Source organism: Carlito syrichta, unplaced genomic scaffold (genome assembly GCF_000164805.1).
Source record: "Carlito syrichta isolate Samal-C Ts95f unplaced genomic scaffold, Tarsius_syrichta-2.0.1 Scaffold107969, whole genome shotgun sequence".
NCBI lineage: Eukaryota > Metazoa > Chordata > Mammalia > Primates > Tarsiidae > Carlito > Carlito syrichta.
In genome coordinates, this window is record NW_007052065.1 from 299,713 (window position 1) to 323,175 (window position 23,463).

General features: G+C 50.1%; 1 protein-coding gene across 4 annotated transcripts in view; it reads left to right on the forward strand.

Annotated features, from left to right (window-relative positions):
* Nucleotides 1-23,463, forward strand: part of OTOF (otoferlin) — a 99,056-nt gene that overhangs the window by 36,477 nt on the left and 39,116 nt on the right. For 3 of the 4 annotated variants that reach the window (XM_008068070.1, XM_008068078.1, XM_008068093.1), the window contains exons 4-8: nucleotides 2,674-2,773; nucleotides 5,082-5,263; nucleotides 18,245-18,318; nucleotides 20,035-20,161; nucleotides 20,632-20,686. In XM_008068070.1, the coding sequence (XP_008066261.1) occupies nucleotides 2,674-2,773; nucleotides 5,082-5,263; nucleotides 18,245-18,318; nucleotides 20,035-20,161; nucleotides 20,632-20,686 (538 nt within the window). Of the gene's footprint in view, nucleotides 1-2,673; nucleotides 2,774-5,081; nucleotides 5,264-11,379; nucleotides 11,425-18,244; nucleotides 18,319-20,034; nucleotides 20,162-20,631; nucleotides 20,687-23,463 lie in introns of all 4 variants that reach the window. The other variant, XM_008068085.1, reaches the window with a different exon arrangement.

The following is a 23,463-nucleotide window of genomic DNA, read 5'->3' on the forward strand; positions in this document are numbered from 1 at the left end:
GCTCATCCCCATTAAATCTCTTGGCCTTAAAGGGTGTTGAGTCTCACTGCGCGCCACCATCTTTCAGGTAGGGCCAGTGATGTGAAGTGGACTCAATAGACTTAGTTCAATGGCTTCACATTAGAAGCTTGAAATTGGCTGTGGTAGGAATATTTACACCACAAAAATTGGCAAAAAAACTACAAACTGGCACTGCCCTCTCCTATCCCACCAGTTAAACACTTTCCACCATGTCCATGGAGGGGGTCCCCGGTCATTTCTGTTTTCACAAGCCCTCCAGGTGATTCTGTTCATGCTGAAGTTTGAGAACCACTGATTTAGCACCAAAAGACGTGAGGCTACAAAAAGCCCAGCATACTCTTCCATGCCTATAGTTTATTGTTAGAATGCCTGCACAGTGCCAAAGCTACAGACCCACCTCCTTCACTGTATAAAGGCCAAATTGAGGCTGAGTGAGGGGCAACAACCCCAGATCTCCTGGCCCCCTGCTCAGCCCTTCTCTCTTCTCTCTCTGTGGCACTGCCTGAGCTATTCAGCCTTGAGCTGGGGGGAGGAGGCTTTCACAGGCCTGATCTGAGAAGAGCCTGGAAGCCTATTAGCCACTAGAGTAGAAGAGAACTGTGAACTGTTTTGCCCTTGGGGTGGTGGGGCAAGCTGGCAGATAGGACTCTGAGATCCAGAGGGAAGCATTTCATATCCATCCAGCAGGGCTGCTACCACCACGTCCTCTCCTCATCAGATGGCAGGGACTTTTTAAAAATCAGTGTTCACTCTCCACAGTCCTCAGGCTGTATAGACACCAAATATCACTGTTTTCAACTGAGTGTGGTGGCTCACGCCTATCATCCCAGCACTTTGGAAGGCCAAAACAGGAGGATTGCCGGAGTCCAGGAATTCAAGACCAACCTGGGCAACACATTGAGATCTCATCTCTCAAAAAAAAAAGAAAACCTTAAAAAATTAGCCGGCCATGGTGGCATGCGGCTATAGTCCCAGCTACCCAGGAGGCTGAAGCAGAAGGATTGCCTGAGCCTAGGAAGTTGAGGCTGTGGTGAGCCATGATCATGCCACTGCACTCCAACCTTAGCAACAGAATGAGATCACGGCTTTAAAAAAAAGAAAAAAAGACTGTTTAAGTCAGAATTCATCTAATACCTCACCTCACCCAGACTTGCCATTAATTAGTTGTGTCCTGTCTGCTTTTGCGGGCTCACCGTCCTCCTCCATAAATCATGGGCATCACCAGACAATCCTCAAGCTTCCTTCCATCTCTCACATGCTGTGGATGCTTCCTTAACTCTCTGCCCCTTCCACTAGGAATGGTGTATGTGTTTTAATCTACCCCATGTGGAAACACCATGTGAGAACAGTACCCTATTCACTCCCAGAGCAAACCTTCTAACCATGGGGTGAAATGGGATTCAAGTTAACTCCATCAGCATTTATTGGGCACCTACTGTTGTTCATCAACTCAGTCAGCAGATATGGAGATCTCTAGTGTACCGGAAATATCAAATAGAGGCTGAACAGAGGCCAGTCATGCCCTTGAGAGACTCACAGCCTTGAGGCGCCACGTGAATAGCGATGGGACTGCTATGGGGGTGGGCTGTGTCAGGAGAACTCTAATAAGAGCCTGAAAAGAGTATCTCATTTAGTCCTTCAGCAGCAAGTCTTGGAAGTAGGAGTTATTAGCTCATCTTGTGAAAAAACCAAGACTGAGAGTACTTAAGGAAGTTGCCCAGGAAGCAGATAGCTCGCTAGTAAATGTCAGATCTGGGACGGGGATGGTGCCTCATGCCTATAATCCTAGCAATTTGGGAGGTCAAGCCAGGAGGATTACTTGAACCCAGGAGTTTGAGACATGGGTAACATAGCAAGACTTTGTCTCTACAAAAAAAAAAAAAAAAAAGTCAAAAAATTAGATGGGCGTGGTGGCATGCACCTGTAGTTCAAGTCTGTAGTCCAGGCTGAGGTAGAAGGATTGCCTGAGCCCAGGAGGTCAAGGTTGCAGTGAGCCATGATTGTACCACTGCACTCCATCCTGGACAACAGAGTGAGACACTACCTCAAAAAAAAGTCAGACCTGGGTTTCAAATCCTCATCTTTCTGACTCCAAGACTGTGCTCCTAACCCCAGAATCTTGCTGCCTCTCCCCTGCTGTGCAGCTGGGAGTATGTGTGGACCTTGCAGTCACGTGAGTTCTTGCCCTTAGGAGCTTCCAGGTTGCAGATGTGGAATGAATGAGTGAGTGGTGTTGGTGAGTTCTAGAAATCATTGTCGTGGTTAGGGAGGTGGGAGTCAGAGGAGCTGCTTGTCACCCAGGAGACCCAGGTCCTTCTCAGCGTCTACACTGAGAATCTGGAAGCTTCTCTGCAGGAATTCAGCTGAAACCTGATTCCACACACCCAGACTCCCAGCCTGGCCATCTCCCAGGATGCTCACAACCCGGTGAGCTCTCCCAGGGAAGTGGGTCTCACACATACAACCCTACACTGTAGGACATGCTGCCCTGGTCAGAAGCAGACGCAGACCCTGGGCCACCTTCTCCAACCCAGCTTGGAGCCTGAGCAAGCCCGTCTGGCTCCTTCTCAACCAGTCATGGCCCTTGGGACGTCATGGTTCCTCACTGAGACCTCTCCCATGGAACCAACACATCCCCTCTGCCATCCACAGGCTTATTGGGACCTTCCGCATGGTGCTGCAGAAGGTGGTAGAGGAGAGCCATGTGGAGGTGACCGACACGCTGATTGATGACAACAATGCTATCATCAAGGTGGGTGTGCCCCAGAGAGTTTCTGGACTTGCCCATATCGGGCCACTGGGAAGTGCTCCTCGTGTAGTTCAAGGCAAGGCAGGAGAGGAGACTCAGGCCAGACCCCACCAGAGCCACTCCATCTGATGGGAACATGGTGGCATGGCAAGGCGTCCCACAGTGGACGCCCAGCTCCTCCTCAGGGAAGGACCACCAGAGTGTGCCCTCTCTTCTCCACCTATATAACGGTCCTTCCATTTGGGCCCAGCCCAGGAGTCACTGGAGAGGCATCTCTCATCATCCAAAGGCCACACTGAGCCTTGCTGGCCACTCCAGGGGAAGAGCTTCACTTGGCATGTCTGATTGGTTCCTCTCTAAGACTAGACGTTCTGTAAGGGCAGGGGCCTCACTTTCTATTCTGTTTGTCGCATCCCAGCACTTTTGCATGAGCACACACACAGGATGCACAGTCCGAGGCACTTAATACACGTTCCAACAAAGGAAGGAAGAAAGGTAGAAGGCTGCCCTGACCCCAGGCTCTGCTCCCACTCATCAGCCCTCTTGATGGTCACTCCCGGGTTGGTTGGCCTGGTGGTGAGGAGCATGGCCCTGGGTGTGAATCTAGGTTTAGCACTCGCTAACTGGGTAAGTTGGGCAAGCTACTTTGTCTGCAAAGTGAGCAACATGATATTATCTACCTCACAGGGTTGTTCTGAGGATTAAATAAGAAAACACAGAAAGTGCTTAGAGCAGTCAAGCCCGGCCAGGCATGGTGGCCCATGCCTGTAATTCCAGGCTGAGGTGAGAGAATTGCTTGAGCCCAAGTGTTCAAGACCAGCCTGGGTAACATAGCGAGACTTCATCCTACAGAAAATTTTTAAAATCTAGCTGGGCATGGTGTTGTTCACCTGCAGTCCCAGCTGCTTGGGATGCTGAGGCAGAAGGATCGCTTGAGCCTAGGTGGTCGAGGCTGTAGTGACCCGTGATTGTACCACTGCACTCCAGCCTGGGTGACAGAGGGAGACCCAGACAAAAAAAAAAAAACTCAAGCTCATAGTAAGCTATAAATATATAAAAATACTGTTAGCTATTATTTTCTGACCTCAATTTACCCATGTGTAAATGGAGATGAACCATATTCCCACACCGGGGTCCTATGTAATATATGGCCCTTTGTAGTAACCAGAACTGAGACCCAGGGATTCCAATTCCAGGCCACTGCTTTCCTACAATGTACCTGGTTATACTAGAAGGGTCTCATAGGCTCAGTGGAAAGGATATGGGGCTTGGATCAGGCATCCTGGGCTTAACTCCCAGCTCCAGTACTTCCTAGCTGTGTTACTTTAAGCAAATGACTTAGTCTCCAGCTGTGTCAGTTAGGGTGCGTTGGAGTGTTGAGAAGATCAGACGAGTATCCATGAAAGCATCTTAGCATGATGTCTAGCACAGTAAGGGTTCAGAAAATATGTGTACCTCTCCCTTCCCTCGGGAAATCCAACCCTGGACACTGGGAGGTCTGAGCACTGAGTGAACTACCTGTCTGGGGAACAGAAGCAAGTCACCTCCTCTGGGGGGCCTCCCATCACCAGTGTGTGTTAAGGAAGGGATTAGAATGAGTCTTGCCTGTGACTGATAGGAAACTGGAGCTGCAAGGAGGTAAGTGGCCCAAGGACACAAAGTAAGAAGACCAATCATCACTAAGCCTACCCAGGCTTAGTGATCTACTTTCACCCACAGGAAAGCCCTGGGCAACCCCCAAAACCCCTCTCTCTCCAAGGTAGAAAGGATGGGTGTCAGGTGTGTAGGAAGAAGTGCCGACTCCATGCCTTTAAAGAGACCCTAGGCCTGGACTTCTCTCCTGAGGCCACACTCAGTTCATTTTGTCACATTCGCAAGAGGCCAACTTCAGGCAGGTTGTCCCTCATGCCTGAAGGCAGCCCTGGCTCTGAGGACGAGAAGGTGACCTCATCCCTAGGGATGCTGCGTGCTCCTCTTGATGATGTACACAGTGGACTCAGAGAACCCGCCCCTGTACCAGGTTCAGCTGTCCAGTGCAGGCCGGGTTCCCCACCTGGGCACTAGGGAGAAGTAGGGCCTCATGCCCAGGATCTGGAGCCAAATCCATTAAGCAGAGTCTGCCCTTGTCAGTCTTTTGGAGCCTCTGTTTTCTCATCTGCAGAATGGGAATGGGGGGAGATAATATCACCTTGACATCCTCCAGTGAGTTAAGGGCATAAAACACTTCATAAACATCACAGTGTAGTATTATATACTGGGTGACAATTGCTACTTCTGTGCCAGCCACTCACTACCCCCTCTTCCCCTCCAGACCAGCCTGTGCGTGGAGGTCCGCTATCAGGCCACAGACGGCACAGTGGGCTCCTGGGACGATGGGGACTTCCTGGGGGATGAATCTCTTCAAGAGGAAGAGAAGGACAGCCAGGAGACAGATGGACTGCTTCCTGGGTCCCGCCCCAGTTCCCGGCCTCCGGGCGAGAAGAGCTTCCGGAGGTAACAGGCGGGATCCCTCTAGCTGTCCACTGCCCCCGAAGACACAGGGAAGATGTCTGGGGCTGGGTTCCCCTGGCAGGCCTTCCTAGGCCTAACTGGCCTCAGAGTACAGGGCTGAGCTTCTGGAGAGACATCCAAGAGGTGGCAAGATGTTTCTGCAGCATGTACCTCCCAGTCACCCACCCCAGAGCTCACTGGGCAGGGAGCTGGGTCTCAGAGCAAACTGTGGGGCCAGGTCTCCCCTACAGTCCTGATGGAGATGGAACTCTAACACAAGGGGATGGGGGAGCCAGACCACCTGCCCTCCTCAGGAATGGAAGAGGAGGGCAGGACAGGGCCCTGGCTCTCTGATCCAAGCCCCAGCAGTACTCACGAGGCTCAGGCTGCCTGGCCTCCACCCTGGTTCAGAGAAGAGACCCAAGAGAGGGCAGCCTCTTCCTGCCAGAGGAAAGCCAAAGATCCTGGTTGGGACTGGCCTCTCTTCTACTCTGAAGAACGCATACAGGCTCCATTAATATCCAGGATGCATGCCTTACAAGTTTCCTGCCACACACAGATGGCAGGAAGCTGGGCTCAGACCTCCTCATTCTGCCTACATTACCTTACAAACAAGGGAAGGCAACTGTATTACTCTTAGAAACCAGAAAGACAGAACCTAGGTTAGGTTAGACAGACATCGCCCATAGATTCCTAGGTCACTAGAAATAATGCGCAAAATGCTGGTAAGCCAAGGGTGCATCAAAAGGACCAGGGTGTGTTTTGAGAAGGGTTCCTCCATGCCAATGGAAACATCCCCTCCAATCTCACTCCCACCACCACTTTCCAAGGAAACTGCATTCAGTCCCTTTGCTGAAAAAAACACAAGTTCTAAGTTAGTGAAATTGGATTGAGATACTTTATTGGACAAATGTTTTCCTTCTTTGCACTTGAACCACTTCATACACCCACACACATGTGCACACACACCTACACACACACAAGCTTGAGAAGCCCTGGAGCTAGGTGGGGAGAGTAATAGAAATAAGATCAGTGACCAGGCTTATGGCACATATGGCTGGACTGTGTACTTCAAGCCACCCATGAGGATGGGGCAGTGCCAGGCCAGCTGGAGCCCCCTCCGACCCCAAGCTCTGTAGCAGAAGGCCCAGGCCTGAATCCCAGTATGCCCTCTTTTTTTTTAAAGCAGGATTTATTGAGAGGACAGAAAAGCTCCCACAGTGAGAAGGCACCTGAGGGAGTTGCCTCCAACTCTGCCTCTTTTTAGCCATGTGACCCTCGGCAAATCACAAAACCCCTCTGACCCTCTCTCCTCATTTATAGGATGGGGACTGCAGCAATGAAAACTCCCTGCCCTGTTGTCAGGAGAGTCAATGGGATCATAACAGAACAGGTTATAGCTGAGGTGCAGAGTGTTGCCCCACATTAGGGCTGGTAACAAGCAGGTTCTCTGTAGTGAGACAAGGCAAAGGATCAGGAATACGGCAATGCTGAGAGGAGGAACAGAGGCTGGATGGGGAATGAGCAGATGCTGACACGGTGGGCACCAACTGGTCCTCTTCCTCTGTCTCCACTTAGGAAAGAGCTCGGCAGGGCTGGTACAGAGACTGCACATGCGCTCTAAGAAAGGGCTTCTTGAGAACAAGATTAGAAGCCACATGAGGGCCATCAGTTATAGGGAACAAATCACTGGCCGCGAATCAGGAGAGCTAAGGCCCACAAAGCCCTGCCCTGACTACCACTCCTAGTTGGGTGACACTGAGCACATCACCAACCCCTGTGGTTCAGCAACAGGAATGGGTTCAGTAGGTTGACATCTGGCTCCCTTCCAACTCTGATGTCTTCAGGGATCCTGGGATACTCTAAACCTGTAGGTAGTGTCCATGGGAAGCAGTCTCCTGAGCACTCCTGGCAGCCTCTGGAGTACCTGTAGCTTAGGCAGTGCTGAGCCAGTGTCCTTCTCAGTCCTCCAAGGACTGGGCCAGGATGTTGATGGGGAGGGTGTGGCCCAGGTAAAGCAAGATGAGGAGCTTAGATGCCCACCTCCCAAGAAAGCCCTGGGCACCAGAGATACGGAGATGAGAAGGCTCTGCCCACTTTCCCTCACAGCCCAGTGGCTTTCCCACCTCTCACGTGGACACCCCAAGGGCAGCTGCAGTAGGAACAGGAAGGGTTTCATCTCTGGGATCAGGAATTGGGAAAGGATTACAGCTGCAGTCAGAGATCCTTGTCCTCCAGGGGCCACTGGGGCAGCCACAGTGAGGGTGCATACTGTTTCCCAGCTGCCACTGGGGCAGCCAGCCCAAGCTTGAGCACACCTTGGAGGGGGTGTCATGGGCATACCTTCTCCCTCCAGGACTAGCTATGCAGCCAGCAGGCCTGGGTGCGGGGGAAGAGTGGCTAAGGAGATTGTAGAGATGGACCATTTGCTGGGGAGGAGAAGGTGGAGCTGGTTTAGAGGACTTGAATTTTTCTGCAGTTTATTTCTGGCTACTCATATAGGGCCAATAGGCTAAGGAGTGGGTCAGGCACAGTGGCTCACACCTATAATCCCAGCACTTTGGGAAGCAGAGGCAAGAGGATTGTCTGAGCCCATGGGTTCGAGACCAGCCTGGGAAGCATGGCGAGACCTCATCTCTACAATAAATAAAAAAATCAACTGGACGTGGTTGTGCATGACTGTAGTTCCAGCTACTTGGAAGACTGAGGCGGAAGGATTGCCTGAGCCCAGCAGGTCAAGGCTGCTGTGACTGTGAGCATGCCATTGCACTCCAGCCTGGGGGACAGAGTGAGACTCCAACTCAAAAAAATATTTTTAAAAAAGAGTCAAGGAGTGCTGAGGTGCCGAGGGGAACCTGGAAGCTGGCCTCGCAGCCCTAGACATTGTGTCACCCTCGTCACAGAAGCACCTGGTAAGCCAGGCCTGTCAGCTCTGGGTCTGGCAAGAAAGCCAAAGAGCTCTTCAGAAGGGACTCGTCCAACCCCTTCTGAAGAAAATGCCTGTTCCCTGGAGAGGACAGGATGGGGGAAAGGGCATCTGTGCCTCACCTCTGATCCCAAGTCCTGGCTTCCCTCACATCTGCCCCCTGCCCTCCATCCCCTCCTAGAAAGGCCAGTCCTCTTGTAGATCAGATATTCACTATACACAGTGCTCCTCTTGTCCCTCCTTCAACTCATAACAAGCAAGAGAGAACCTCATTGCTGGCAAGCAGTAGTGTCTCACCCGTCATCTGGACCCCCAGGGTCTGGTGTGGGAATCCATGGCTCCCTGTTGAATGGAGGAGTGAAACGAAGTGCTTGCTGGGGAGGGGTGGGGCAGGGAGAGTGAGGGGTGGGGAGCAGCCTCCGCCCTGCAGGCCCTGAGCAGGCCTGGCCAGACTCACCCACAGATGGAGGGGAGGCTGATGTCAGGAGGTCTTCTGGCACTCCTCATCTCTGCCTCCAGGGTCTGGGCCCTGCCTAATCTCCCAGGCTTCTCCCACCTCCATCCTGTCCCCACTCCAGGGTCAAATGGCTCCCACGGGGGTGGTATGGACCTTAGGTCTCAGCTGCCATGAGGGCCACAGACAGGAAGGGGCCTCTGCAGATGTTACCTAGCAAGACCACTTAATCCCAAGATTCTTAGAACCATCCCCAAAGTCCCCTCATTCCTCCTCAGGGAATTATTTGCAGCACCTCTGCCTAAGCAGCCCCCAACCCTCACTACCCATGAACCTGCCACGCCCACGTTTGCATCTCTTCTAGGCCCTGGTCAGTCACATGCACACTAAGCCACTTCTCTAGACCCTGCTCCCAAGCCAGGGGACCCTGATTTCTGCCAGCTTTCCATGAATGTTCCAGGAAACTGTGTGGTATAATGGAGAGCACAGGCTCAGATGCCAACCCTGCTGTTGGAGCCCACCTCCATCTGTAAGATAGGGCTTGCTGATGCCTCAAGAACATTACTGTCCGGGAGATAATACCTATGGAACTGCCCACCATGGCACTGGGCATGTGGTAGGTGCTCAACCAGTGGTCAGTTCCTTCCATTGTTACCCAACACCAATTTCTTCTACCTTTTGGTCCAATACTTTCACCAAACTCCTTCTCAGCCCCGGAACTCTGCCCTACCAAGAGCTCTGCAGACTGCCCACACGGGAGCTTCCCAGCCACCCAGAGGCAGAGGCGGGGGCTTGCTTAATCACAGTATTCCCCTCACCTCTCCAGGCTGTCAGTGTTGCAGAGAATGAAGGCATCATTAACTTCATGGGCACTCCACTCTCAGCAGCACAAAATCAGGGTTCCAGGCCCTTGTGTGTCAGCATACACCTGCCCCAGCCCCAGTCTCTAGAGAGAAAGGTGACTTTGGCCCTGAACACACACACACACACACACACACACACACACACACACACCCGTGTGCTTGCATACACTCACATGCACATACGTTCTCTGTGTGACACTGGGGAGCGGTACACACCACTGGACTCCGCCACTGTCTCTAGGAGTCATATCTTAGAAAAAACAAAAAAAGGACCCCAGGTTTAATCTTGCTGCTAAGTTATAGAGACTCTGGGTCCCCTGTATTCTGCCACTTGCTCTCTCCTTCTCACAACCCCCGCTGGCCTGACCTCCTTGCCCTCCTTGACCCTCACCTCCTTCCTCCTTCTGCTGCCCAATTCCCTCTCTGGAGGCCCTAGAAATGTAGGGCTTCCTGCTGGCCTGCTCTCTGCTGAGTCTCACCTGGGAGGAGGTGAGGGCAGGAGCCACTTTTCTTTTTCTTTCTCCTTCTAAATCACTCTTCCACTCCAGTGGAGACCTGTGGGAGCCAGATTTCTCCCTCCTGCATCTAAGCCAGAGGACAGCAGGGCACGTGTGTAGGACAGGGCTCTGAGAGTGAAGTTCACAGGGTATGTGCTGACAGGTATGCATAAGCATGTGTGTGTGGGATCAGCACACCCAGCCTCCCCCCAAGAGTGCTGTTTAATCAGTTCCCAAAGCCCCCAGAGATGTAGAAAATCATTCCTCACCTCCCTTCGCCAAGCAGAGCTCCAGAGTTGCAGCAGCTCTCAAAGCTGTGGGTGGACCTGGGGTCAGCCAGACCTGCTGGGTTCTGGGGCTCCTGAGACACAGTCCTCCTTTTTGCAGCAAGCTATTCTCTGCTCATCAGTGGTCTCAGCTGATTTTAGCAGCCATCCATCTGGTTAACGTAAACTCCTTTGAGTTACAAAGTGACCTGCTTGCCTGACGTAAAGGTTGACTGGCCAAAGCTTGACTTCAACTGTGCTGTATCTAGGCCTTCTGGTTCTGAGCATTTGAGGTATGAAGTCAAATCTACTTGGGCAAAATCTGTGCCAGAACAGGATGTAAGGAGAGGACATTTTTGCTTTTGTTATTCGCTTCCTTTTCTTCATCCTCCTTGCTACAGTATTGGGAAAGCACTGAGAGAACATTCCAGAAGGATTTTTCTGGAAGCCTCCCTAAAGAGACAGGAGCACCATTTTCCCCTGCTCTGAGCCCTGGAGAGTAGCTGGCTTTCTGTCCCACCTCAACCCAGAAACTTCCTCCATTCACCTGTCCTCTTGGGGACTGAATGCCCTTCTGAGCAACACCCCCAGCCCTGCTTCAGTGTCTCGAAGCAGGCTCAGCTCACTGTTAACTAGAGGCACCCAGAGCCTTGGAGCTCTTCACCCCATGGGAGGGAATCAGGAGAAGAAGGGAGGGAAGGAGCCTGGTGGCCCAGGCCCAGAGGGAGGCCAGGCTCAACTGACCTTGTGTTACCTGAAGAAGCTACGACCCTCATTCTTAAATCACCAGACCTTAGCCTGGGGTGTATGAGATCAGCTGATACTCTGAGGCTCCCTTCCTCACCAGGGCTTGGGTTTGGGATTGTAGCCACCCAGGCCCACTCCTGTGAGCCCTTCTCTCTTGAGGCAGAGCTTGGCCCCCACCCTAACTCCTCCCTGCTCAACAGACTTAGGCTTGCTACAGCAGAGGCTGTGAGGTAAGGGGTCCGTGGGACAAGGGGGCCCCCAGGGAGTGTGGGGGTCCACGGGGCCAGGGGCTAAGGCTGCAAGTGTCTCTGGTCCACACTCTCTCACACACATCCCCTTGTCTCCTCATTTCTTCTCCCTACTCAGCAAAGGCAGAGAGAAGACCAAGGGAGGCAGAGATGGCGAGCACAAGTAGGTGTCCCAGGCCAGGGCAGAGCTGGTGGGGTGCCGTCTCTGTGAGGACAGAGGGCTACACACCGCAGGGCTGAGAGGGCGGGATGGGCCCAAATGAGAGGGCTTAGAAGTGGGCTGTCCTTGTGGAGCCAGCATGGGGCATGCAGGGTAAGGAAGACCTTTCCATCTGTGACAGGGAGGGGTTAGGGTGGGGGTGGACAAGTGTCTGAGCCTTCTGGTTTCAACTCTGTTCTTGGGGGTGACTCTCCTCTTTTCAGTGTCTTGTTTCTCCTTCACTGCCCTGTTCAGTCCCTACCCTGTGACCCTCAGGCTTCAAGGGGACAGCTAAAGGCAAAGAGAAGGAGAGGAACAAGGAACCAATGGGTCCCTCCCCTACGGAGTCCAGGCAGGGCTAGGCAGTAAGACATATAGTATAGCCCTGGAGCCCAAGGAGGACAAACTCTGGGGACTGTGTGGCTGCAAAGTGAGGCCAGAGCATGAAGACCCAAAAAGCAAAATAAAGACACCACTCTGGTGGCTCTCTCTATCTCCATTTCCCCAAAAGATTTCTTCGGGGTGGGAGATTGGGGTACAGTCTGGAGAGAAGGGGAGACTCCTGATGAGGGAGGCCTGCCAAAAGGGGCTGGAAAGATGCCAGGCCTGAGGTATGACTGGGTCTTAGAACAGGGGCAATCTGATTTCTGACACGGACTTCACAACAGACCCAGAAAGTTTAGAGCACTTGACTCTAGATTTAATTTCATCCTTCAAACACACCAGTGAAAGCTGAATAGCCAGGAACGTGGTCTTTATTTTTCAGATAAGGAAGCTGAGTCCCAGAGATGTTAAGAGGTTTGCTCAAAACTGTGGTCTCAATATGTTAAAAATTAGGTCATATGAGCACATCATGGAAACATCAGGATTTAGTGTTTAGGGGCCTGAATTGATCAGCGCTGGCATGGGATTGAGGTATCTGCTTACATTAAGATCCTGGGGAACTCACAGCCTCTTTCATTGCTTTAACAAAGCACATTGAGTTCCAATAAGCAAATGCAATGCCAATGCAGTGTTAAGGCCACAGTATGGAGAAAATGGCACCATGTGGGGAGAGCTCCAGCCCAGAGACCTGAAGTATTGAGGAAGTTACCAGGTTCACAGCAGAGCATGGGTCAAGGTTTGGAGAGGGTGCCAGGGAGCTGAGTCCTGGGGCAAGCGAGAGATGATGGGGATGCTGAGCTGGGGGTATCTTCTTAGGGAGAAGGCTCAAGGGTTCAGGTTTCTCCATAGATGCTAAGACGTAAAAGGTGTGTGTATGAGACACAAACAACCTGCCCATCCCCAGGCTCTCTGAAACAGGCAATGCTCTAAGGCATTGTATTATTGATGTCCAGCTCCCTAGTCTGTCCTGGGCCAGACCCACGAGACTCAGACTGTCCTGATCCCTTTGACTGGCAACAGCTGGAGTAGACTCACAGAGCCAGCACATAGTAGGCCCACAAAAATGCTGGCTCCTAGCCCTACCCCCATCCTAATTTTTTGCCATCTCCTATTAATATATGAGATAAAGTAAACTGGTATGTATTATTATTTTAATGTATGGAGCGATAGGATAGGACAATTGAAAAAGGAGACAAATGGGATTTCTAAGAGCTTAAACAAATTGAAACTCTTTAGCCTGGAGAAGAGAAAACTATGGGTAGTTTTTAATCTCTAAAATGCTAGTGTGTGGCAAAGCTGGTTGGTTTCTAACTCCACTGAGGAGAGAGATAAATGGAAATGAATTTAAGTTGCAGAAGGAAAATTTAAAATTCAACCCATGAAAGAACCTGTGCTCCTGTGAGTATGTGAGATTCTGGGCTAGATTGGTTTGGGGAGATGGGAAATATCATTCCATGATGCTGTTTGCTTAAGCCTTGCGAAGGTTTGGGCTCCCAGGGAGAACAGGAGCCAGCTTCTTGGCAATCCTGCAGTTGGGATACGTACGTGTAGGGCTCCCAAGCCTCCTCATACAACGCAGACACATGTGAAAATGGGCCAGTTCAGAGACAGGAGTGTTCTTGTATAAAGGGTCACCTGTCCTGCCCACCTAGTGGGAGTTATCTGAAACTAACCAAATATTAACACATTTTCAAAGACACCTTTACAGGCTGAAATTATGAAACTACCTGTACTTGGGGCATGGACAATAAAAGAAATAAACCCATCAAGGGGCATTTGGAGAACATGCCCCCAAGTTTTGAAAATCTGGATGTTGGAGCAATGCAAAAAGGGACCATAGACACCACTTCTCGTAGATAGAAGTGTGTTTATCCTAGTGACCTGAGGCTTGAGCTAATGAGCCTAGGTGGTTCCAACTAAATAAAGCCATCCATGGGGCAGAAGCCCTGGGCAGTGAGCAGGCTCAGCCTGTAATTCATTTATGGTCACGCCATTCTAAGACACAACATAACCTGAATTAATGAAACACTCAGGTCACTAAATTTAATTTGGCTAATGTTTCCAAGTCTTTATGAATACCAGGTTGTTCCCTGGGACCCTGTGAGCATCATACAAGCTTCTAAACCTGAGCCACTGGTTGAGCCAAGAATCATCAGAGCCATAAATGAAGAGCTTACAATGAGTGAACTAATTTTAAAATATTTTTTCTAGGCCAGTTGCAGTGACTCACACCTATAATCCCAGCACATTGGGAGGCCAAGGTGAGAGGACTGCCTGAGCCCACGAGTTCAAGATTAGCCTGGACAACTTGGCAAGACCGCATTTCTACAATAAATAAAAAAAAAAAAAAAATAGCCAGATTTGGTGGCACGTGCCTGTAATTCCAGCTACTTGGAAGGCTGAGGTGGAAGGATTCCCTAAGCCCAGCAAGTTGAGGCTGCGGTGGCCATGAGCATGCCACTGCACTCCAGTCTGGGCAATAGAGTAAGACTCCAACTCAAAAAAAATTTTTTTTCTCTAGAAAGAAATACTGCTCTAGACTATAAGTGCATGCCATTCTGACCATGGTGAATGCAGCACCAAGGAACTCAAATGTGATTCTAAACCCTCAGAGAGTCCAAGGAGGCCAGCCTCCCTTGCCTCCTGTTTCCTCTGGCTCCTACTTCTCAAGAATGCATCCATGAATAAGGAGCCACTTGGTTGTAAAGCAGGTTTTCACTGAGTCGATTATTGGCTTTGGTTTGTTTTCTGTCTGTTTCTCATCATATTCTATTTTTAGTAATTGTAGAACCCAAATGCAAAACTTTTGAATTTTAAAAGGCCAGGACAATAAAACCCTAATCAACAAATTAGGCTTTTTGAAATCTAAGTCTTTAATAAAGCAGATAATCTTCCAAATTCCCTGATTAAGTTGACATTTATTTCAAAAATCTCTTTTACACTTGGCCAGGAGAAGCAAGCATGTTGCTTTCTGGGAACTGGTGCTGCAATTAGGCAGAAAGGGCTTTTTCTACAGCGAACTTCTTATGTGTCAGCGATCAGAAAATTACCAAGGGCAGTGGTAGGGATGACAGTATGCTCTACTGACCACAGTTCAGATGAATTGAAGAGCAAGACTAGGAGAAACAAACAGAGGCAGAGTGCCTACAGGAAAAATTCTAGAAATTACATCGTTCACTACACATTTCTGCATTTTTCATAAAGGGACAAACATCCCTTTAAGATATTTCCAAGTATACAGGTAATACTATCATTGAGCCTGTCCACTTCAGATGACTAAAATTATGCGGGATTGGGAAGGAGAGACTGTTCCTTTGAATTGCCTTAGGGTGTAATAGAGATAATTGGATGCGTATAGTTTTGTGGGTTTTTTTATTTTGTTTTTGTCTCAATCTTTACTTCCAAATCTTTTTGTTTTAAAGAATACAGTGACTTTCAGATTCAAGAATCATAACTGCCCAAGGTCCTCTTCCACTTGGGTGAGTCTGTAGGACCAGCTTCTGGGCAGTTGGCTTCTCCAGGCAAGAGTTGCTTCTTTTTTTTTTTTGTAAGTCAAAGTCTCACTCTGTAGTCCAGGCTGGAGTGTAGTGGTATAGAGCACAGCTCACCACAACCTTGACCTCCTGGACTCAGACAATCCTTCCACCTCAGCCTCCTAAGTAGCTGGGACTACAGACGCATGCCACCACACCCAGCTAATTTTGTATTTTTTGTGGAGACAAGGTCTCACTATGTTGCCCAGGCTGGTTTCAAACACCTGGGCTCAAGTGATTCTCCTGCCTCAGCCTCCCAAAGTGCTGGGATTACTGGCATGAGCCACCACACCCTGCCAGGGCCTGTTTCTGATCTGCCATCTCAGAGCATTTCCTCAGGGGTACAGGGCCCCTGAGACTGGAGCAGGCCATGGTGGTGAAGGTATTGTGTAGGTCACACATAGGGTGGGGCTGGGACTCTAAGAATGGCACAGTACAGGAATGACCAAGAAGTAATGGTACAAAGTCAAACGCTGAGCCCTGCAGGAGACTTCTGGGTAATTTCAGAGAGAAACTGTCGAGCTGCAGGGCTGGGCAGAAAGGAATCCCAAGCACTGAGATAGGAAGGGACCTGTGGGGAAACAAGGAGCAGCATGAGGGTCCACAGCAGCCACGCTACTGAGGCTGGGCCTGTGATAGAGGTTAGAGAACAGCCGGCACCCCTGCCTGCTGGCACCAGGCAGGGAGAAATCCCACAGAATGCTTTAGTGTAAGCCAGCCAAGATAATCCGTTTCCCAGCACTTCACGATTGCTTCTGGTGGGTTCATTGATTTGTTCGATGTTATGCCACAGCAATTTAACCCATATCATTGTCTCCTCCCAAATGTGTCAATGCTCAGGTGATTTCTGAGTGAGCCCCTTCCCTATAAACTTGGGCATGGTCTGTAGGACTCTTCACAGATGACAGCATCCTGGTCTGCAAGCTGTGCTGGCACATGGACCATCCTCATACCTATGAGTGCAGGCCCTGGAGCCTTTTAGTCAAAGTCCCAAATGGTCAGAATGGAGTCCAAACTCACAGAGAAGTGCAGGCCCATAGCAAAGGAACAGGAGGAAGGATGGAGCAGAAATATCGCTGCCTTGGGACACAGAAGCTTCATGCTTCAATCCCACTTTTGCCACTTACCGTGTGACCCTGCGGTTATTTTTACCTCTTTGATTCTCAGTTTTTTCCTTGGCTGAATGAAGAGAAGCATATGTTCCTCACAGGACTGCTAGAAAGATGAAATGAACAAACACCTGGTAAAGCCTTTGGCTCTATGTAATCTCTTTTTAACCATTTTATATGTATTTCACATACATATGTATGTATGTATGTATGTATATAAACTTATCTCCTACTATAACAAAGGAAGAAGCTTTTAAAAATAACTCAGCTTTGAAATTTTTACAGCTCCTTTCTTTCCATTGTTACATTCCAGGCAATAGGAGTCCCTTTTTAGGAAACCAAGCCTCACATCAGCCCCTTTTTAGGAAATCAGGAACATGCTAGTGTTTCCTAGATTGTATGCTGGTGCCGTGTGAAAGGGTGGTTCTTGGTTGCTCACTCACTGGGATACAGACGTGCCTTGTCCCACATATGAACGCAAAGAAAAAGCCTGGGGTTTGGATAAGGCCAGGTGTGGAGAATGAGATTGGCTCCCCAATCCCTAGGAGAGGGGTCCGAGTTTTCTAGGACAAAAAGGTTTCCTCAACTTCCCATTACCCAGCATAAAGAACAAGGATTTGGGGGTCTTAGAAACCACTGTCAATCCTCCATGGGGCGATGCATGACCTAAAGAGGGTGGGCTCTGCTATAAACGAGCCCAGGGTTGGAGCATGTGCCTGGCCCCACCTGGGGCCTACAGGATGATGGGACCACACCCAGGAGGAGGGAGAATGGGAAGTGCAGGGAGTCAGGTATCCACTCATGCAATATGGATGGGGTAATGGAATACTGCACTTTACCCCCTGCTGATCCTACTCCTGGTCCCTGCTGGTGCCAGGGACCACAGGCTCGGCTGCAGGGACATCGCTGAAAGGCGGTGAGGACCCCTGCCCCTTTCCCTCAGGCCGCCTGACTGCAAAGCCCTTCACCTGGGGGCACAAGGCTACACCAAGCCCAAGGAAGAGGTAGGAACTATGGAATCGGCCATAAGTTCCTGGGGTTGGGGGAAGGAGGATTCTGCAGTGAGAGGGGACAGGTAGAAGGGGCGAAAGCCAGGACCAAAGTAGATGGGAAAGATCCCATCTTCCTTTCAAGGGGGACCAAGGAAGATTCCAGGTCACAGAGAGGTTGGGGAAAGACAGGCAGGCTTTGAGACAGGGGCCATCTGAGACCGGAACAGCTTGTTTCAACCACATCCCCCACCTCCTTCTCCACCTCTGCCCCCGAGTCCCCTCTGATCCCAGCCCTTCTGTCTCACACTCTGTCCTGGTCCTCTGGCTTTCTTTCCAACCAGTTGAGGCAGGGTGCAGGGACAGAGAGGATGAGTTTGGGGACACTGGCAGAGCTCGGAGCTCTGAGAAGACTGAACTGAGAGGGCTGGGATCAATCTGCAGAGTCCAAGACCCAGAGACGCTCCAGCTAAAACGGCTCTTCCAGCTCAAGGCCACCTCTCCTGCTCCTCGGGGCTCCCATCCCGCTCCTGGGAGTGTGAAAGGATGGCGAAGGGGGAGGTAGAGGGATTTCCCTCCGCCCTAATTCCCCTCATGGCTCCCGGTTTGGGAAGTCAGATCCCGAATCTCTCTTGGGACCAGTAGGTGAGAGGCCCGGGATCCATCTCCCTCCTCTCATGTGTCCTCTCATGTCTGGCTCTTCTGTGTTTGTGTGTTTTTCTCCACGCGTCCCTCTTCCTCCACCTCATTCTGGCGGCTCCCCTCACAGAGCCGGAAGGAGTGTGTTCTCCGCCATGAAGCTCGGCAAGAACCGGTCCCACAAGGAGGAGCCCCAGCGACAAGGTAGGACTGACACCCGCTACCTCAGGGTCAGCCCCGCCCTCGCCCCGCCCCTCGCCCCGCCCCTCGCCCCGCCTCCCGTGGCGGTCCCAAACAGGCCCTCCTGGGATTGGTCAGCCAGAGTCACCTGGCGGGGCCTGACCTCTCATTGGCTGGCCTTAGACGCCCTGGGGCCGAAGGAGGGAAATAAGCAGAGAGCGTTCTGCTGGGTGGACTTGTTTTCTGAGGTTCCTCCTGCCCTCATTGCTCCACGTTTTTTCTTCACACAAAAGCCTAGAGGTTTTTGTTGCGTTGTTTTTGAGTTGGGGTCTCGCTGTGTCGCCCAAGCTGGATTACAGTTGGCACACTCACGGCTCACCGCAGCCTCGACCTCCGGGGCTCAGGTGATCCTCCCTCCTCAGTCTCTCGAGTAGCTGGCACGTGCCACCACCCCCAGCTTTTTTCTTCTTCTTCTTTCTTTTTTGGTAGAGAGGAAGACTCACTATGTTGCCTAGGCGGGTTCTCGAACTCCTGGGCTCAAGCAGTCAGCCCACCTCGACATCTCAAAGTGTTGGGATTACAGGCATGAGCCATCAGGCCTGGCCCAGAGATTTTTAATTAGAAAAGAGAATGTCAAGAAATGTTGTTTGGCCAATTCCCTCCTTCTTAGGGAAAACTGGAGTTCCATGAGTGCTTGCTCAGTGGCAGGGCTCACTGTGCCGGCCTTTCGCATGCCTTTCACCAGACTGCAGCCTGGCCTAAGGGAAGGCCGTGGGCACCCTGGAGAGAGAGGCAGGGCTGGGCCTGGATTGCTAGAGTGGCCTGTGGCACTGGTCCCTCAGGGAGTAGCAGATGGAGATGGGGAAAATGACGGTTTAAGAGGAGGCAAGGCAGCCAGGACAGAGACCAGGGAGAAATGGCGTGGACAGGAGAGCTGTGTGGGGGCCATCTTCGCCACCACAGGCTGACCATTGGAGCTCCTGGCTGCCCTCCCAACATCTCCTGTGTGGCTCATTGGCTCTCGGATTCTCTCCCCCATGCTCTTGCCCTCATTACATTTCCAACTGTACCCTCTTCCTTAGACTGAGAAAGCACAGCTGCTGGCTGAGCCCCAAACCCACCACCCTTGGGTAGCTAGGGGTCTGGAGTTGGGATAGGGTCAGGTTTGGGAAAGAGATTGGCTCCCCAATCATGGGGGTGCTGTTTCCTCATCTCATAACATACACTGGTGCAGGTTAGGTTCTGAATCCCATCAGCTATTTTATGTGGGTAAGCTCCTTCCTAAACCTCAGTTTCCCTACTGTGACACGAGAACAATTCCCATCTTGGCAGGTCATCGTTATAAGGATGAGAGATGGGTGTGTAAAGTGCCTGCCATTGTGCCTGGCACATAGCAGCCACCCAGTAAATGGTAGCTATGTTATGAGATGTGCATAAGTATGGATTCTTTATTCCCTACCTTCTTCCACAAGGGATAGTCAGTGCTTAAGTGAGTAGTATACAGCAAAAGAACATTCAATTAAAACAAAAAGGCAAGACTAGATATAATATCAATTAAAATCCAAGCTCAAGACTAGGTAGAAAACACAGCAGATATACAGGCCATAACATTCTAAACAGTTGCAACTGAGTAAACCTTGAATTTGACTCTCAGCTTTCTGGATGCCAGCATAAAGGGGGAAGCATAGCCACTATCCTCGTATCAATCAGCCCACCTAACCAACCTCTCATCTCCCCCAGATGAACCAGCGGTGCTAGAGATGGAAGACCTGGACCATCTGGCCATTCGACTAGGGGATGGGTTGGATCCTGACTCGGTATCTCTAGCCTCGGTCACAGCTCTCACCACCAATGTCTCCAACAAGCGGTGAGTGGTCGGGAGCTCCACACCCCAGGTGCCTCCACTAATCATAGAGGAACCAGCTTAGAATTTGAGTGGGGAAGAACCAGGGCCCGTGGACAGCTTCTTCTTAACCCTGCCCTTTTCTTCTCCTTAGATGTTTCTCGCACCTCTCTCCTTGCAAAGGCAGAGTAGCAGCTATAGGCCTGTTCCCAGGTCATTGAGTAGCTCCCTGCCTAAGGAAGCCACAGCACTGGCCAGCCCATATTTGAGCCTGCTGGCCTAATGTCTGTCTCCCTGATACTTCTGCCTTTGGTTAGTCCTCTGTCTTGGGGCCTCTGAGAACAACTAATCCCCATTCTGTCTTGCAATCCTTAGTGTTTAAAGACCACGATTCTGTCCCTCTGCCCTTCTCTGAGGTCTAACCACCGCCAGTGCCCTTCTCCCCCACAAGCCGTCCCTGTACACAAGGTCTGATGGTACATTCTCCTCCTCAGATCTAAACCAGACATTAAGATGGAGCCCAGTGCCGGGAGGCCCATGGATTACCAGGTAGGTGGACACCTAGAGGTCTTGTGACTTTCAGACTGCTCTCATGGGGGGGTCTTCAACCAGATGTGCATTGTAGACTTGTAGAGGCATGAATCTGGGGGTCAGAAAGAACCACAAGCTGAATATAGGTTCCCAAAGTAAGCTCATTCTTGGAGCATCTTCAGTAGAGAGTTACAAACCCAGAGAGAAGCTAGAGAACTCTGCTTGTGCTGATCAAAGCCCTTCCAGGATTTCATGTCCAGCCCTGTATTTCGTAAAGTAAGAAGTATCTAGAAAAACCACAGGAGACCGAGAAGAACCATAACAAAAGTATTCAAACAGTTATAATTAAGAGACTTTGAGGAAAGTTTTTGGTGTGTTGTTTTAAATTGCTGTTTTGTATTATTTTATTGCTGGAAGTAATGTCATCCTGGCTATCTCTGGGTGGTAAGAATGTGGGTGATATTTTTCTTCTTTTTGCTTCTATATATATTTCCAAAATTAACACTTACCTCTTTTGTTTGCTTCTAAAACTGGAGATGAAAAAACTGAAACAGCTATAAGATTGTGAATGTGGCCACAGTGCAGGCAGGACAGGTGGTAAGCATGTTTGGTGGCTGCTGAAACAGGACCTCATTGGCCTTAGCTTTGCAGAACCAGACCCTCAATCATTGCCCTTCTCCCAGAGTTGATCAGAGCCTGAGAGACAGAGTTGCACTAATTCAACTCACAATAGACTGGTGTACAAGACAGAAGCACCTAGTATTTATTTATTAACTGGAAGCCAGGGAGGAGGAGGAGGCATCTCTCAGGAAGGGTCCAGGTACCTTTCATTGCTCCAGACCCTCCCCTGGGGACTAACAAGACTTAGCTGTAATCAGAAGACTGCTGGGCATTCCTCGCATTGAGTGAGAACACTGGGTGGTCAGAGGGGACAGAACTTTCAGAAGACCTTACCTGGTTGCCTCTGCACTTCCTACCCTGGGGATGTCCTGTCTGGGTACCAGCACCAGGCCCTAGGATCAGAGTGAGCTGCCTCTCCCAAGGTAGAGCTTTATTTTTGATACCAATTTCCCAGATCCCACACACATCACCCCATCTTTAAGAGCAACCTCACCTCGACTCACTCAGGTGATGATATAAAAGAATAGATGGCACCTTTCTGCATGAAAGGTACATCTGGTCACATTTCCCCTGGATACACCTTGTCTCCCTTAATCCTAGCTTCAGTTACTTTTCATCTACTCAGCAACAGTCTTCCCAGGTGCTTGAAAAACAATCCCAGGCAGTCTCCAATGGACTCACTCCTGTGGTTTTAAACAACCTCAAGCCATTGGGTTCCTTGGAGGTTTGGGAATCTAGCCAAGCATAAATGCAAAATGTCATTGAACTTCTGAGGGCTTTTCCAGGGGACTGGGCTCAGGGCTTTTTTTTCTCAGTGTGCTGAGAACAGGAACATTCCAAAGAACAAACTCAGATACCATGCCACTGGCCCGCCAGCTAAGAGCACATCAAAAATAGCGTGTTCATTGTTAATGTGACTTTTTTTTTTGAAGGCTTACTATATGCCAGGCACTGTACTAGGAACCATATGTGTGTTTCCACTTATTTCATGTAATTCTCACAACCACTCAAATACGGGTGTTACTGCATTTTATAGGTAAGAAACTGAGGCCTAAGGAAGATAAGAAGCTTGCTCCAGGTCATGTTAGTCAAGGCGAGAGCCAGGGTGCAAACCCAAGGGTGTCTGGCCACAGCAGTCAGAGTGACTGATTTCTCTATAATTGAACTTTCTGGACAATTGCTCCTTTCTGGTTCCTGGTTCTTCTTTAGCATACTACTTACTTACTTACTTACTGCTTGTTTTCAAAAGCTTTTCCAACTGCTTCCTGCCAGAAATTTTTATGAACTAGGCTGGACATTTTTTCTCCAAAGCCTTTTTAAACCTTCTGAAATGAACAAAACAGTTGTTGTGTTTAACTTAGTAGTTCAGGATTTCCCAACAGGTTCATCCACAACTCAAACTACAAGTATTAACACACATTGAGAGCAAGCTAAGAGGGCACGAGTATGAAGTTATTTCTACTTCCAGTAAATATAACATAGAAAGCAAGTGAAGGGACTTCACTCTCTTGGAGAACGTGGCTTTGATGAGTTAGCGAGACCTCAGAAAGCACACCCAGCTGGTGGGAAATAGGGGAACTTAGCTGAGCTCAGATCCAGGAAGGGTCCTGAGTCTGGAATGGCTCAGAACCATTCCAGAGGTTGGATAACCCTGGGGGTGGCCTGGAGGTAAGAGGGCCAAAGCCATGCCCCTTGTTTCTTCAGAATAGATATACCGTGTCAACTCCTTCCTGATTATTGATTGACATCTCAAAGGCAAGAGGCTCCAGTCAGTTACCTTCCTGTGAATGTGCAGCCTTCCACCAGGTGAGCAGTGCTCACACTGGGCCAAGATGTTCTCGGTGGGTCGAGGAGTCCTGAGTCTCTTCCCTACCCTCTCTTCCTGGCACACCAGGACTTAAGCCAGGGGTCCTCAAACTTTTAAAACAGGGGGCCAGTTCACTGTCCCTCAGACCGTTGGAGGAGCGGACTATAGTTTAAAAAAAAACTATGAACAAATTCCTATGCACACTGCACATATCTTATTTTGAAGTGAAAAAACAAAACGGGAATAAATACAATGTTTAAAATGAAGAACAAGTAAAGTTAAATCAACAAACTTACCAGTATTTCAGTGGGAACTATGGACCTGCTTTTGGCTTATGAGATGGTCAGTGTCCGGTTCCATATTTGTC